Raw genomic sequence first — 16,696 nt, forward strand, 5'->3', positions numbered from 1 at the left:
AAAGAAATATAAAAATCAGACAGCAAGGGATTACATTTCACAAGTGAGAATGTGTTTTATGATATTGAATATCAGGAAATTATATTTCTGGTTACATTGGTTTGTTTTAGTCATTGGTTAACGACCATAGCTAATCCATGCTAGTTACTCATTAGTTTTTGACAGGAAAACAGACAATGTTTGTAGGTTCTGAAGCTCTGAAGACATTAAAAACTGACCCATGCTTTTTTTGCTTAAAGGTGAAGACCCAACTTTATGTATGTTTTGTAAGATTCCCTTATCTGTCAAACATATTTTATTAGATTGTCCTGGACTTAACACAAGCAGAACGCTCTTTTATCAAGTTACTTCACTTAAGGACATATTTAATGACATTATGCCTGAAAAGGGTTTGGATTTTTTTAACTCATGTTAATTAAAAAATGTATAATATGACTTGCTGTTTACATTTGTTTCATTTTTATTGTATTTATATGATATTTGTGTTTTTGTAATTTAATTTTTGCTATGAAAATAGCTTTTGATTGCTGACATGGCATTAAATAAAAGAATCTGAATCTGAATCTGTTTGTAGATTCCCAAGTGATAAACAGAGACGTCAGTCATGGACAAGTTGCAGGGACACTAAACACTTAGTTTTTTAAAATGGTTAACTCAGCTGACAGTCCTGGAAGGATGTCACCAGGTAGTTTTGCAGTTCAGGCTCAATGTCAAACTGGTATTTTATTTTATTTTTTTGGTTTATGTGACTTTATTACATACTTATTTAATGTGGCAAAAATATTGCAGGAAAAGAATAAATAAAAGTTTGAACGGTCTTTGGCACCTCAACTATCTAACTTTCACTTTATGTTCCTCTCAAATTTGTGATTTGCTTCCACCTGCAAATTGCTTTGTGTATCATATTTAATAAACCAATACAATATAAATGTATAAATGAACATGTATAGTCACACCATTGTAGCAGTGTTACATGCAGTAGGCTATAAGGTAAGTAGTGATTGTTCATTTAAAGTTTACTCAAGTGGAAGAATGTAAGTAATAAACTTACACCTACTAGCACTATGCATTATATTGTGAAAAAGTAGATTATCTTAATATCAAAACCTTAAATTTTCTCTGGACTTAATGATAAATACATGTCTGACCGTTGGAACGAACCAAAAAAAATAGAAATCGCATTCATGACGATTTATGGTGATTTTATTTCTTTGCCTACGTTGACGCTAAAGCATTAAGAGGAGGGGCTCCCCTTACCAAGATGGCGGCCCAATTGACGCATTCGTTCCAATGTACTGCCGTATACAAGGCGACATCTAGTGTATATATCTATGCGGTGTTTCTAGCAACACCGCCATTCTTGTTCAAACTCAAAACGGATTGCGCATGCGCGGAAGCTAACTGCTAATTACCTCAGCAGTTATTAGCAACATTAGCAAACCCGGTGACTTACAGTAATAAAAAAGACAAAATGAGACACGTTACTTCTGTTTATTTTAATATTTTCAAACTCTGATATTACACGTTCTTAGTTTAAAAAAGTTTGAGATGTAAAAAATAAAAAATGACATGCAAGCACTTAAAGCAACTAGTGACTATAATTCATAGATTTAAAAACAATATTCTGTTAATTCTGTTGTATTTTACATATTTAGACACTCACTCATATCAGATGTTTATTTCAATTAAACTTAACCTAAAAAAAAAAAAGAATTGCTCATTTTAATAATAAATAAAAAGTCATATTGCTAATATTTTATTTTGGATCACATAATTTTACAGATGTTTCATAACTGCGCAGCCAGAACCCAGCGTATAGAGGCTGAGTGAATGTGGTGTGGACTCTGTGGAGGAGCTTCATGGTGTCAGAGACGCTGTAGAAGGACAGAGTTCCTGCACTGTGATCCACATACACTCCTATTCTGGAGGATGATGGAACTCTGAGATCAGTCATAATGTTGTTGTGATAGAAAGAGAGAGAAGAAGAAGAACATTCCAGACTCCAGGACAGTTTGTTGTATCCAAACACACACTCATCATCACCTCCTTTCCTCCTGATGTCTTTATATGAGACTGATATAGACACAACACCACCGCTCCACTCCACCTCCCAGTAACAGCGTCCACACACACTCTCCTTACACAACACCTGCCGCCAGAAGTTAAATCTCTCTGGATGATCAGAGTACTGCTGTTCTCTCATAATGACTTTCACTGCTCTGTTCTTCTCGGACAGAATGAGGTCACGATGTGTCGTGTTGGGATCCAGAGTCAGAGAACAGAAACCTAAAATAAAAGAGAAAAACAAACTGAACAGTGTGACATGTTGGGTTTAATTAATTTAAAGGTGTGTGTGTGTGTGTGTGTGTGTGTGTGTGTGTGTGTGTGTGTTACACATACAGTGCAGAAAATCATCTCTACTCTTTGGTTCTGAGGGTAAAATTATCTGAAGTTCTGCAGCTGTGGAGACACAGAAACAAAATGGAGATGGAAAAATCAGGTGCCGTAAAAAAGACTGAAACAATTTAAAGTGACAGAATTTCTGTCTGATATTTAATCAGTGTTTTGTTTTAGACAACACATTATCAGGACCATTTCTCTCACCACGTCCAGGGATGTTGATGAATTCCTCCTGGAAGATTTCCACGAGTCTCTTTTTCAGGTCAGAGAGAGAGTTCTTCACTCCATCAAATGAGAGATGTTGACTGACAGTGATGCTGGATGTGTCGTCACGTCCAGAAGAGACACGAAGAGACTGGAAACTCTACAGAGAGAAAGAAGAACAACATAGAGAAGGAGAAAGGTGGAGAAATATACACATTATACATACAGGTGTGTGTGTGTGTGTGTGTGTGTGTGTGTTTCAGACAGTGTGTGTTACCTGGAGGAAATGGATGTGATCATGTGTGTGTGAAAGCTTCTCCATCTCAGTGACTCTCCTCTGAAGATCATCAATCTCCTGCTCCAGTTGCTCCAGGAGTCGTTCAGCTCGACTCAGTTCAGCCTTCTCCTGAGCTCTGATCATCTCCGTCACCTCCGAGCGCTTTTTCTCCATGAAGCTGATCAGCTCAGTAAAGATCCTCTCATTGTCCTCCACTGCTGTCTGTGTACTGAGCTGTTAGGAGACACACAACACATGAAGGTCCATTTAAAGCTCATTTCTCATTCTCTCTCTTACTGGGACTCTAAATGACTCCATGTTGTCCATGTTGTGTGTGTTTCTAGGAGCAGCTCTGTCTCTGCTCACTGCTCACCTTTATAGTGTTCACAGTCTGTTTCAGCTCCTGCACCTTCTTCTGCTTCTCCTGGAGTCTCTGCTGGAATTTCAGCTGCTCCTCCTGTAGCTCATTCTGAGGAAAAATAAAAGACATTTCACTGTTTATAAACTTTACGAGCAGTTTATACAGAGTGTATGAGCTCAGTGTTTGAACACTAACTGCACAGAAAGGGTTAAAGTTCACTCGGGTTCTACGGAGCACCTTATTAAATATAACACTGGATGTTGGCTGTTACAAAGTTCATAGGTTAACACGGAAATATATTTTAGTCTTTAATGAATATACTTGGGTTCCTTTGGGTTACATCACAATTAACAACAAAAGATGTATCAATTTTTTTCTTTTTTAATAATAATATATCCAAAGCTGGGGGCACGGTGGCTTAGTGGTTAGCACGTCCGCCTCACACCTCCAGGGTCGGGGTTCGATTCCCGCCTCCACCTTGTGTGTGTGGAGTTTGCATGTTCTCCCCGTGCCTCGGGGGTTTCCTCCGGGTACTCCGGTTTCCTCCCCCGGTCCAAAGACATGCATGGTAGGTTGATTGGCATCTCTGGAAAAATTGTCCCTAGTGTGTGATTGCGTGAGTGAATGGGAGTGTGTGTGTGTGCCCTGCGATGGGTTGGCACTCCGTCCAGGGTGTATCCTGCCTTGATGCCCTATGACGCCTGAGATAGGCACAGGCTCCCCGTGACCCGAGGTAGTTCGGATAAGCGGTAGAAGATGAATGAATGAATGAATATCCAAAGCTTAAAAGTTTAATATGAACCCTAAGTTGTAGCTTCTGCTTGGAAACCTTCAGCCACTTTACATTAGAAATATAAATTGTATGAACTGACTGAATAGATGAGACTTGTATTTCTCACCTCTTTCTCAGTTCTGTAAGCTTTAACTGAGACGATGTCGTGGCTTTTATGTTCATCCGTCATACACAGATAACAGATGAAGCTTTGGTCAGAACGACAGAAGATCTTCAACACTTCATCATGTTCAGAGCAGATCTTCTCTTGTAGATTTCCAGAGGCTTCGACTAACTTGTGCTTTTTCCATGAAGGAACTTGATAGTGAGGTTTGAGATGAGTTTCACAAAACGAAGCCACACACACCAGACAGGACTTGATGGCTTTGTGTTTTCTCCCGGTGCAGAAATCACACTCCACATCTCCAGGTCCAGCGTAACAGTGATCAGGAGAAGCAGCTTGAACTTCAGTCTTCTTCTTCAGTTTCTCCACCACTTCAGCCAGAATGTTGTTTCTGCGTAGAACAGGCCTTGGTGTGAAAGTGTCTCTGCACTGAGGACAGCTGTAGACGTCCTTCTGATCCTCCTGATCCCAGCAGCCATTAATACACACCTTACAGAAACTGTGACCACAGGAGAGAGTCACCGGATCCTTCAGGAGATCTAGACACACTGAACAGATGAACTGATTTTGATCTACTGAAATACTCGCCTCAGCCATTTTCCTGAACTCAGAGCAGCACTATGAGTTTTGTTTTTGTTGAAATGAACTTCCTGGTTCTGTGTGTGTATGAGAGAGAGAGAGAGAGACAGCGAGAGGGAGGGAGGGAGGGAAGGAGCAGCACAAGGACATAGAGCTTATAAACGCCCCTTTTTTTAACTGTTTCTTCTCCCTCTAACCCCCTTCTATCATACACACTGTGTCAGAGAAATCTGCTTTTGGAAGTTGAACGTAGGCTGATGATATGTTTTGAGCGTAATGTGAATATTTAATATGTTTCCCTGGAACTTACTTACTTCATGCATTTTAAAATTAATATTAATTTAAGATAGCAAGACACAACCGACTCAAACTCAGACCGATTGTGTTGTTCTCTACATACGAGCACCGTTTTCTTCTAATACCAGACGTGTCAAGTGACGCAGTACAAATACTTTGTTACTTTACTTAAGTAGAAATTTTGAGTATCTATACTTTAATGGAGTAATTATTTTTACCATACTTTTTACTTCTACTCCTTACATTTTCACGCAGTTACTTGTACTTTCTACTCCTTACATTTTAAAAATAGCCTCGTTACTAATATTTCATTTCGGCATGTCATCATTAAAAAACCTATCAAGATAAATCGCGCCATCCAAAAAAAAAAAAAAATCCATCCGGATAGAGAGAATGTGATTGTGGTTGGATGAGAAGTATAAACATTGTACCATTCCGACACCCTATTGGTTTGTATGCAATCTATCGCACCTGCACATGACACAAATCACGTCACACTTCAGTTACCCAAGTACGAAGATGTCTGTGGAAGAGGCTCAAAACGAAATGTCTCAACCAAACACTATCACCAGTGAGGAAGTTGGTAGCCAGGAAGACCAACCAACCCCAACCCTTATAAATCCCTGGCCGTACCTGGAAGAATTTTTTTAAATGGTTGGATGGAAAAAAACTTATTTCGCATGCGTTGTAAGGGCCTTTTTACACCTGGTCACTTCATGTGTTTTCTCTGATCCGATAGCTATCTGATTTGTTAAAACTGTTCCATTTACATTAAGCTACATAAATGCGTCTTGGCGAATCGGATATCGATCCGATCTTTCTACTCCCGCCCAAAATGCTAATATATTTTACCTCATTTCCAGGGTAATTGAAATGGAACACGCTTTGGTGTATGCGGTTGCTACAAAAAAGAGCATTTACTGTTTGCTGCATTTTCGCTGGCGGCAGCAGCGCATTTTAAGACCAAACGAGACATCTGGGTGAAAGATCAGAGCCAGCACTTGTGGGAAAACATGTTTGTTTCTGGCGCGCTGCATGACTCGCGAGTCACCTGTGAGTGACGTACTTCCGTTTGGGAGGAGTATAGCGCTGACGTATGTGGCTTGAACAACCACATTCATTTACACCTGTCCAGTTTCATCTGAAATGCTTCCCAGACCACCTCCTCAAGTGGTTTGAACCATCGGATTTATATCCGTCTCGAAAACGTTTCTGAGGGCATTTAGACCTGGTCTTTTTACCATCGGATAGCTATCGGATCACAGAAAACGCATGAAGTGACCAGGTGTAAAAACCCCCTAAGCTATGCAACCCAAGTTCCACGAGCTAATGGCTTACAAAACTCGCCGTCTAAGTTAAAAAAGCACATTGAGGTGAGGTGACTTTAGCCAAACATTATCTGAGCTTAAATTATTGCTATATATGTAAGTTAATTGTGCAAAGCTATAGTTTTTGTTATTATCAGTCGATTATTGACAATATTGTAGTGACCCAGTAAATGTCAATGGTTTGCTTGCTACCAGTAGGCTATGATTCAACATTGCAAACTAGTTTGGTGGCTCGGTGTGAGATTTGAAATTCAAATTGAACCAAATGTTACCTTAGCTTATATTGTTACTATATGCAATATTTGTAAGTTAATTGTGCAAAGCTATAATCCACAGCTGGTTGATAAGGTATGTACTAAGGATAGTCACGATCCTGTCTGTGTATGAGAGTGCACACGTGCCTGTATGGGGCCCTATGGGTCTTTATAAAGAGGTAATAGGCCCAACTATTGGTCAAATGCTGTTTAAAATGATTTTACTGCTAATTTTCAATCATGCCAGCAGCTGCTTGTGGTCCTAAAAACAGCTTTAAAAAGAAAGTTCACCCAAAAATCATTTTCTCATCCTCATGTTGTTTTAAATCTGTATGAATTTCTTTATTCTGATGAACACAAAAGAAGATATTTTGATAAATGATGGTAAGCACACAGCTGATTGTAACCATTGACTTCCATAGAAGGAAAACAAATATTATGGAAGTATAGTGATAAATGAAGACCATATTTTGATAAATGATGGTAAGCACAAAGCTGACGGTACCATTGAATTCCATCATTTGTTTTCCTACTATGGAAGTCAGTGGTTACAATCAGCTGTGTGCTTATCATCATTTATCAAAATATCTTCTTTTGTGTTCATCAGAAAAAAAGTAATTCATACAGATTTAGAACATGAGGATGAGGATGAGGTAGCCTAGTGGTTAAGGTGTTGGGCTACCAATCGGAAGGTTGTGAGTTTGATTCCTACGTCCACCGAGCTGCCACTGCTGGGCCCCTGAGCAAGGCCCTTAACCCTCAATTGCTCAGTTGTATGAAAAAGAAAAATGAGATAAAAATGTAAGTCTCTCTGGATCAGGGCGTCTGGTAAATGTGAAAATGATTACACAATTTTTCTTTTTGGGTGAACTATCCCTTTAATGTGTGTAAATTCTGTAGACAGTTAAATGAGTTTGAATTGAGTTTAAAATGAAATTGAATAACACACACACAACCCAATACACAATTACAATAGTGTCATATGGTCTAAATTGCCCTGATTTTTGTTTTTATTCCACAGTCCTTGACTACATCAGAAACCACTTAGACTGTCAGGCCGAGAATCACATCACTGGCTCCCAATCATCTGAGGAAGAGGACTTCCTTTCCTGCTTGAAGAAGACCAGCCCTCTTGATTCGACCCAGCAGTTGTATGTGTACCTGGGGTGCCCAGGAGACACAGTAGAGGTACTAACGTCCTTCCCAGCTGTATGCCAGCTATGGCTTAAGCTTAATACACCACTCCTGGCCTCAACAGCCTGTGAAAGACTTTTCCGTGTTGCAGGGCTGATCTTCAGGCCAAGAAGAGCATGCATTGGCTCAAAGAACCTTGAAAACTAGCTGCTTTTGCGGCTGAACAAAGGATATTGGTAACTCTTTGTCGCATGTTCTGTGCTTCCCTGTTGTTGTTTACTCTGTTGTTGTTTGGTTGTGTTTGGTTCAATAAAGGTTATTGATGACATGCCTCTGAAGTTTGACTTTTTGTACCATTACAATACTTATAGCCAACTAGTCATATCTTCTGCTCCATGAAACACAGTTCAGTAGTACACATGCATTGTACTAAAATGTGTTCTTTTTTAATGTGCATATACAGTATGTGGCTGAAACAGGTAGCCTAGTGCATCCCAAATTTTTCAACATTGTCATATTAATATAACTTTATAGTCATTATGGCCTTTAGAAATATTTTTTTTGGAGTAGTGCACAATAGGCCCCTGTGGCACAGCCTAAGCTTTTGTCCTTAATGCCATTTTTCCCTTGCATTACTTTTATACTTTTAAAGTAGTTTTAAAACCAGAACTTTTACACTTTTCCTTGAGTAAAAAGCTTGAGTTGATAAAGTTGACTTATAAAGAAGTATTTTTAAACCCTAGTATCTATACTTCTACCTGAGTAATGAATGTGAATACTTTTGACACCACTGCTAAAGACTCGCATAACCTCATAAAAACCGTCCTGGACCCAGGGAATGTACCACATTACGTTTCTTACTCTAAATTCCCTGGACCTTTTCCGGTCTTGTGAAGAGAACAGAATATCTTTTTGATTTTTTCCACACTTTCGCTTTCTTTGCCCTCTTGTCGTCTTCATTATCCGACTGCCACCTCTTCTCCCACTGTTTCCTGTCATCCCTCTGCCCCGCGTCCTCCTTTTCCTCGTCCAGCAGAAGGTCGTAACGAGAGCTTTCGGGAAGGCGTTAAACAAACACAACCTCGGCTCTCGCAAAAAATACAAATGGTCTCTTGAGACTGTTTTGTTTTCAGTGCATACTGTTGTGAATGCATATTGTATTTGTCATTTTAATCTTCGGCCAAATCCAACCTGAAACCTTATATTTACGGTTAATTTCGTACCTTTAGGTCTTTCCTCGGTGTATAAATCCACTACAATGTCACCTAATGTTGTTTCTAACAACACCGCCATTCTGGTTCAAATCAGAACGGACTGTGCATACGCGGAGGCTAACGGCTAATTTTACCCCAGCAGATATTAGCAACTAGTGGTTAGCACATTCGCCTCACACCTCCAGGGTTGAGGGTTCGATTCCCGCCTCCGCCTTGTGTGTGGAGTTTGCATGTTTTCCTCGTGCTTTGGGGGTTTCCTCTGGGTACTCTGGTTTCCTCCCCTGGTCCAAAGACATGCATGGTAGGTTGATTGGCATCGCTGGAAAATTGTCCGTAGTGTGTGTCTGTGAGTGTGTGAGTGAATGAGAGTGTGTGTGCCCTGCGATGGGTTGGCACTCCATCCAGGGTGTATCCTGCCTTGATGCCCGATGACGCCTGAGATAGGCACAGGCTCCCCATGACCCGAGGTAGTTCGGATAAGCGGTATAAAATGAATGAATGAATGAATGTTCTTAGTCCTCAACATCTTTTGTAAGCTAACTGTGTACCAGGGCTTATTAAAGTCCTGATTGATTTTCTTTACAGAGCTACTAACTGGAAAGCATTTATTAAAACTAGAGCTAATAATAATCATAAATTGTTGATATGCTCTTTCAGCATCGTATTCCTCATACAGATCATCCCAAGAAGTACTAGCAATCAAATCTTTAAATTTAGAAATATTTACATTACTCATAATTCTCTTTTGCTGTATATCTTTTAAAAGTTTAACTCGGTTAGTGCTAATTTCAGAAAAATGAAATATGGGAAAATGATTGGACAAATCTGAATATAGAGAACCAGATTTAATTCCTTCACTTAGAGAATTTCTTAAAATATTATCAATGTTACTCTCTTAATAAACTCTTGTAGGTTTATTAATAAGAGGAAAACAATAACTAGAATAAAGAATATTAAGAAAATCTACAGTAGGGATTTCAAATTTATTTAAGAGATCTATATTAAAATCTTGTGTTTTAATAAAAATAAATAGTGAATGAAATTGTCATAATTCCTAGAGACTTCTTATATTCAAATGAAAAGTAGAAAAAATATTAGCAGGCAAAGATCTACATAAATCATTAAGCTTAGTTTCAGTATAAAAAGTACAAAGATTTGAAGCACCCAACGATTAAAAATAAATTTAATCTGGGTCAACATAAACATTATATGGATTGGATGTAGAAAAATCAAAGGTCTCAGCTTCAAAATCAAATTTGTTAGAATCAATAGTGTATTTAAAGAATTAACAGATATGTGATTACTAATAAGAAAAAACTATAAGTGGTTGTGTTATCAAATCTAATGAACCAAACTCTGAGCCTTTGGCTTTCTTTGTTTTGGTTGATCAATAAGTTTGTCGTATCTCAAATATGCAATATCACCTCTCTCACGGGCTGCCTTCATTGCTGGAAGTAGTTCTCTCCTTCTGTGTCGAATGGTTTCAGGAAAGTCTTAATTTATGAAGATAACTGTGCCCTTTAACCCTGATATTTTCCTCGGGTCAATCTGACCCAGCTGGAAAGTTTAGTGTCATAACTTGGGTTTTCTTCCACATATTTGCCTGAAATTTACCAGGATTGTTCTAAATTATGAAAATTAATTTTGTATATTTTCGTTGAACTATGTGTTCAGACTAGTATACACTACGCGTTTTGGAACCTCCCGGGTCATTTTGACCTGGCCACATTTAGTGGGGCATTGGTTACACTTTTGCCCTTTTCAGCACAATGAACATACATACAGACACAAAACTGCACAAACAAAATGTCCACAAACACACGCACCCAAAACACACACTCACACACCACACACACACATGCACACACACACAAATTGGGCATTGCATTTCATTAGGCCTCCAGAAAAAAAAAGCCAAACATTTGTAAATATTTCACACTTTTGATATGTCTTTGCCTAACAGAGGGCAAAATATGATCTACCGAAATGATACTACACACACACACACACAGACAAACACACAAGCATTGGGCATTGCAATTCATTAGGCTTCCAGACAAAACAAAAGCTACTCATTTGTAAATATTTCACTCTTGCTATATGCATTTGTCCAGCTGGGGGCAAAATCTGATCTACCAGCAAGCTTCACACACACACACACACACACACACACACACACACACACACACACACACACACACACAGTCAAACATTGTTCAAAGCATTGGGCATTGCATTTCAGTTGGCCTCCAGACAAAACAAAGGCTACACATTTGTAAACATTTCACACACACACACGCACGCGCGCACACACACACAATCAAAGCTTTGGGCATTGCATTTCATTGGGCCTTCAGACAAAAAAAAAAAGCTATGAGATATGCCTTTGCCCAATTAGGGACAAGCTTTGGCCTGGAGATATGCTGAGTAATGTTTGACATTTTTCAGTCAGTGGTTATCCAAAATAATATTTAATAATTTCTGCTTATTTTACTCAAAACATGGCATAGTTTCATAAGGGTTATAGTTCATAAATTAAGTATAATAAAAAAAAACATAAGGAGTGTAAAAGAAGTTTTATTCACATGAAGATATGAGTGTGTGTGCGTGTGTGTGCGTGTGTGTGGCCTGTTGTTGGATGATCAGATGGCATCTGATAGGCAAAATACATATTACAAGTGTAAAATAGATATTACACTCAGAATGGTGATAATTGTAGAATTTTTGATTTATAAGCATTCAAGTCAATTTGGCCTGTAAAAAAACAGGTTTTATTATTTGCTGACATTAAAAATGGTCAAAATGGTTTCAAAACAATCTCCTGCCTTTGAAATATACCAGCCTGTAATTGTGCATCAACTTTTGTTCCTCTATAGTGAAAATAATTCAAAATTTCTGTTTTTTTTTACTAAAAAATGAGGCATTTTTGTATATAAATAAGGTTTATTATACCAAATATACATTTTTTTGCAAAATATTTGTTAATATGTTGGAAACAAGTTAGACTAAAAAAGTAAAAAAAAAATGGCTATCATATATAGTTCATTTTTTATAAGCAGTCAAAACAGACAAGGTCAAGTAGCTCGGTGCTCCTAATTTGCATAGGAGGAAAATATAAGGGTTAAGATCTTAGCTTTATCCAAAAATGCAAGTTTATTCTTCAGCCACAAGAATCTAACAACAATGGGTCGGGGTTTCTCTGACAATGCCCTTTGATTCCCAACTCTATGAGCCCATTCCAGCTCTATTTCTACTGTAGATTTTCACTAAAAAGTTTTCTCACTTTTTCTTCAGATTCACACACCTTTTCTCCTGCAGATTCTTTCAAGCCATCCACAACAATATTGTTCTGTCTTGTCTGAAGATCTTGTCTGTGATCAAACTTTTACCAATTGTATCCAGATCCTTCCTGGTTTCCTTTCAATTTGTAGACCAAGTTTTACAATTGATTTTAAGATCATCAAGTTCTTTTTGAGTCATTTCTAGGCTCACCTTAAAATCAAAAACCTGCTTTGACAGGTCATCAATTCTCCTGTTTGAAGAATCAACTATGATTTGTACACAGGTTTTGAAGCTTTTTTCTTGTTGTTCAAGCAAGGTTCTGTAGAAGTCTTTTTGCTGTTCCAATAATTCTCGTACTTGGGCCATGGTAACATATTCCTCGGTATTGTTGTTTGTTGCTTTAGGTGGCATGGTTTGGTCATCAAGGCCTGTTAGGCCCAAAACTCACCTACAGCCAAAAATCTTCCACAAAAGACGATTAAAGTCCAGAATTTTGTTATTTAAAGTTGATTTATCTCCTCTTAACACGCTTTTAAAACAAAATATGTCATTTTGGACAGGATTCTTTGGATTATTGTTTGATTGAAAACCTTGCACAGTTCAGAAAAACACTGCAGCAGCCATCTTGCTGAAGAAACTTCAACTTTTTGTTTTCAGTGTATATTGTTGTGAATGCATATTGCATTTATGTCATTTTAATCTTCAGCCAAATCCAACTTGAAACCTGATATTTTCGGTTAATTTCGTACCTTTAGGTCTTTCCTCTGTGTATAGATCCACTATAATGTCGCCTAACGTTGTTTCTAGCAACACCGCCATTCTGGTTCAAATTCAGAACAGACTGCGCATGTGCGGAGGCTAACGGCTAATTTTACCTCAACGGTTATTAGCAACATTAGCAAACCCGGTGACTTACTGTAATAAAAAGACAAAATAAGACACGTTACTTCTGTTTATTTTAATATTTTCAAACTCTGATATTACACTTTTTTAGTGTAAAAAAAAAGTTGGAAATGTAAAAATAAAATAAAAAATTACATGCAAGCACTTATAGCAACTAGTGACTATAATTCATAGATTTAAAAACAATATTCTGTTCATTCTGTTGTATTTTACATATTTAGACACTCACTCATATCAGATGTTTATTTCAATCAAGCTTAACCTAAAAAAAAAAAAATAACTGGTCGTTTTAGAAATAAATAAAAAGTCATATTGCTAATATTTTATTTTGGATCACATAATTTTACAGATGTTCCATAAGAGTAGAGCTTGAACCCAGCGTATAGAGGCTGAGTGAATGTGGTGTAGACTCTGTGGAGGAGCTTCATGGTGTCAGAGACGCTGTAGAAGGACAGAGTTCCTGCACTGTGATCCACATACACTCCTATTCTGGAGGATGATGGAACTCTGAGATTAGTCATAATGTTGTTGTGATAGAAAGAGAGAGAAGAAGAAGAACAACAATACAGACTCCAGGACTGTTTGTTGCGTCCAAACACACACTCATTATCCCATCCTTTCCTCCTGATGTCTTTATATGAGACTGATATGGACACACCATCACCGCTCCACTCCACCTCCCAGTAACAGCGTCCACACACACTCTCCTTACACAACACCTGACTGTAGGAGTCAAATCTCTCTGGATGATCAGAGTACTGCTGCTCTCTCTTACTGACTGTCACTGCTCTGTTCTTCTTAGACAGAATGAGTTTACGATGTGTCGTGTTGGGATCCAGAGTCCGAGAACAGAAATCTAAAATAAAGGAGAAAAACAAACTGAACAATGTGAATATGTTGGGTTTAATTAATTTAAAGGTGTGTGTGTGTGTGTGTGTGTGTGTGTGTGTGTGTGTGTGTTACACATACAGTGCAGAAAATCATCTCTACTCTTTGGTTCTGAGGGTAAAATTATCTGAAGTTCTGCAGCTGTGGAGACACAGAAACAAAATGGAGATGGAAAAATCAGGTGCCGTAAAAAAGACTGAAACAAATTAAAGTGACAGAATTTCTGTCTGATATTTAATCAGTGTTTTATTTTAGACAACACATTATCAGGACCATTTCTCTCACCACGTCCAGGGATGTTGATGAATTCCACGAGTCTCTTTTTCAGGTCAGAGAGAGATTTCTTCACTCCATCAAATGAGAGATGTTGACTGACAGTGATGCTGGATGTGTCGTCACGTCCAGAAGACACACGAAGAGACTGGAAACTCTACAGAGAGAAAGAAAAACGGTTGAGAAATATACGTACAGGTGTGTGTGTGTGTGTGTGTGTGTGTGTGTGTGTGTGTGTGTGTTTCAGACAGTGTGTGTTACCTGCAGGAAATGGATGTGATCGTGTGTGTGTGAAAGCTTCTCCATCTCAGTGATTCTCCTCTGACGATCATTAATCTCTTGCTCCAGTTGCTCCAGGAGTCGTTCAGCTCGACTCAGTTCAGCCTTCTCCTGAGCTCTGATCATCTCCGTCACCTCCGAGCGCTTTTTCTCCATGAAGCTGATCAGCTCAGTAAAGATCCTCTCATTGTCCTCCACTGCTGTCTGTGTACTGAGCTGTTAGGAGACACACAACACATGAAGGTCCATTTAAAGCTCATCTCTCGTTCTCTCTCTTACTGGGACTCTAAATGACTCCATGTTGTCCATGTTGTGTGTGTTTCTAGGAGCAGCTCTGTCTCTGCTCACTGCTCACCTTTATAGTGTTCACAGCCGGTTTCAGCTCCTGCACCTTCTTCTGCTTCTCCTGGAGTCTCTGCTGGAATTTCAGCTGCTCCTCCTGTAGCTCATTCTGAGGAAAAATAAAAGACATTTCACTGTTTATAAACTTTACGAGCAGTTTATACAGAGTGTATGAGCTCAGTGTTTGAACACTAACTGCACAGAAAGGGTTAAAGTTCACTCGGGTTCTACGGAGCACCTTATTAAATATAACACTGGATGTTGGCTGTTACAAAGTTCATAGGTTAACACGGAAATATATTTTAGTCTTTAATGAATATACTTGGGTTCCTTTGGGTTACATCACAATTAACAACAAAAGATGTATCGATTTTTTTCTTTTTTAATAATAATATATCCAAAGCTTAAAAGTTTAATATGAACCCTAAGTTGTAGCTTCTGCTTGGAAACCTTCAGCCACTTTACATTAGAAATATAAATTGTATGAACTGACTGAATAGATGAGACTTGTATTTCTCACCTCTTTCTCAGTTCTGTAAGCTTTAACTGAGACGGTGTCGTGGCTTTTATGTTCATCCGTCATACACAGAGAACAGATGAAGCTTTGGTCAGAACGACAGAAGATCTTCAACACTTCATCATGTTCAGAGCAGATCTTCTCTTGTAGATTTCCAGAAGCTTTGACTAACTTGTGCTTTTTCCATGAAGGAACTTGATAGTGAGGTTTGAGATGAGTTTCACAAAATGAAGCCACACACACCAGACAGGACTTGACGGCTTTGTGTTTTCTCCCGGTGCAGAAATCACACTCCACATCTCCAGGTCCAGTGTAACAGTGATCAGGAGAAGCAGCTTGAACTTCAGTCTTCTTCTTCAGTTTCTCCACCACTTCAGCCAGAATATTGTTTCTGCGTAGAACAGGCCTTGGTGTGAAAGTGTCTCTGCACTGAGGACAGCTGTAGACGTCCTTCTGATCCTCCTGATCCCAGCAGCTATTAATACACACCTTACAGAAACTGTGACCACAGGAGAGAGTCACCGGATCCTTCAGGAGATCCAAACACATTGAACAGGTGAACTGATCCACTGAAAACTGATCTACTGAAATACTCGCCTCAGCCATTTTTCTGAACTCAGAGCAGCACTCTGAGTTCCGTTTTTGTTGAAATTAACTTCCTGGTTCTGTGTGTGTATGAGAATCAGAATCAGAATCAGAATCAGGTTTATTGGCCAAGTGTTTTGACACACACAAGGAATTTGATTCCAGCTGTTTGTGACTCTCAAAAGTACAGACATAAATAATATTATACTATACAAGACAAGACAATACAGACTATACAAGAAGGGGGCACCAGTGGGGAAGTCGTGGCCTAATGGTTTAAGAGTTTGACTCTTAAGCCTAAGTTTGTGGGTTCGAGTCTCGGGCCGGCAATACCACAACTGAGGTGCCCTTGAGCAAGGCCCTGAACTCCCAACTGCTCCCCGGGTGCTGCAGCATAACTGGCTGACCACTGCTCCAGTTGTATGTTCACTGTGTGTATTGACTGCCGTGTGTGTGCACTTTGGATGGGTTAAATGCAGAGAACGAATTCTGAGAATGGGTCACCGTACTTAGCTGTATGTCACGTCACTTTATTTTTTCTGCTGTTTTTACTGTGTTGCAGTGTGTTCCTGTCCTGCTCCAAACCAGATGGTGATGGATGTGCACAGGACAGATTCAATGACTGCAGTGTAGAACAGCATCAACAGCTCCTGTGGCAGACCGTACTTCCTTAATTGACGTAG

The 16,696-nt window shown here is 38.9% G+C and overlaps 2 protein-coding genes across 2 annotated transcripts; both read right to left on the minus strand.

Annotated features, from left to right (window-relative positions):
• Window positions 1-1,639: 1,639 nt before the first annotated feature.
• Window positions 1,640-4,812, minus strand: LOC132855422 (tripartite motif-containing protein 16-like). The gene is made up of 6 exons (XM_060884353.1): window positions 4,142-4,812; window positions 3,255-3,350; window positions 2,882-3,115; window positions 2,605-2,764; window positions 2,401-2,460; window positions 1,640-2,286 (listed from the first exon to the last, which is right to left on the minus strand). The coding sequence occupies exons 1-6, from the start codon at window positions 4,733-4,735 to the stop codon at window positions 1,757-1,759; spliced, it is 1,674 nt and encodes a 557-aa protein (XP_060740336.1). The 5' UTR covers window positions 4,736-4,812; the 3' UTR covers window positions 1,640-1,756.
• An 8,522-nt stretch (window positions 4,813-13,334) lies between these two features.
• Window positions 13,335-16,098, minus strand: LOC132855425 (tripartite motif-containing protein 16-like). Its single transcript, XM_060884357.1, has 6 exons — window positions 15,432-16,098; window positions 14,925-15,020; window positions 14,552-14,785; window positions 14,303-14,447; window positions 14,099-14,158; window positions 13,335-13,985 (listed from the first exon to the last, which is right to left on the minus strand). Exons 1-6 carry the CDS (start codon window positions 16,032-16,034, stop codon window positions 13,453-13,455), a joined length of 1,671 nt encoding a protein of 556 aa, XP_060740340.1. The 5' UTR covers window positions 16,035-16,098; the 3' UTR covers window positions 13,335-13,452.
• Between the last annotated feature and the right edge of the window lie 598 nt (window positions 16,099-16,696).

This window comes from Tachysurus vachellii, chromosome 12 (genome assembly GCF_030014155.1).
Source record: "Tachysurus vachellii isolate PV-2020 chromosome 12, HZAU_Pvac_v1, whole genome shotgun sequence".
NCBI classification, from domain to species: Eukaryota; Metazoa; Chordata; class Actinopteri; order Siluriformes; family Bagridae; genus Tachysurus; species Tachysurus vachellii.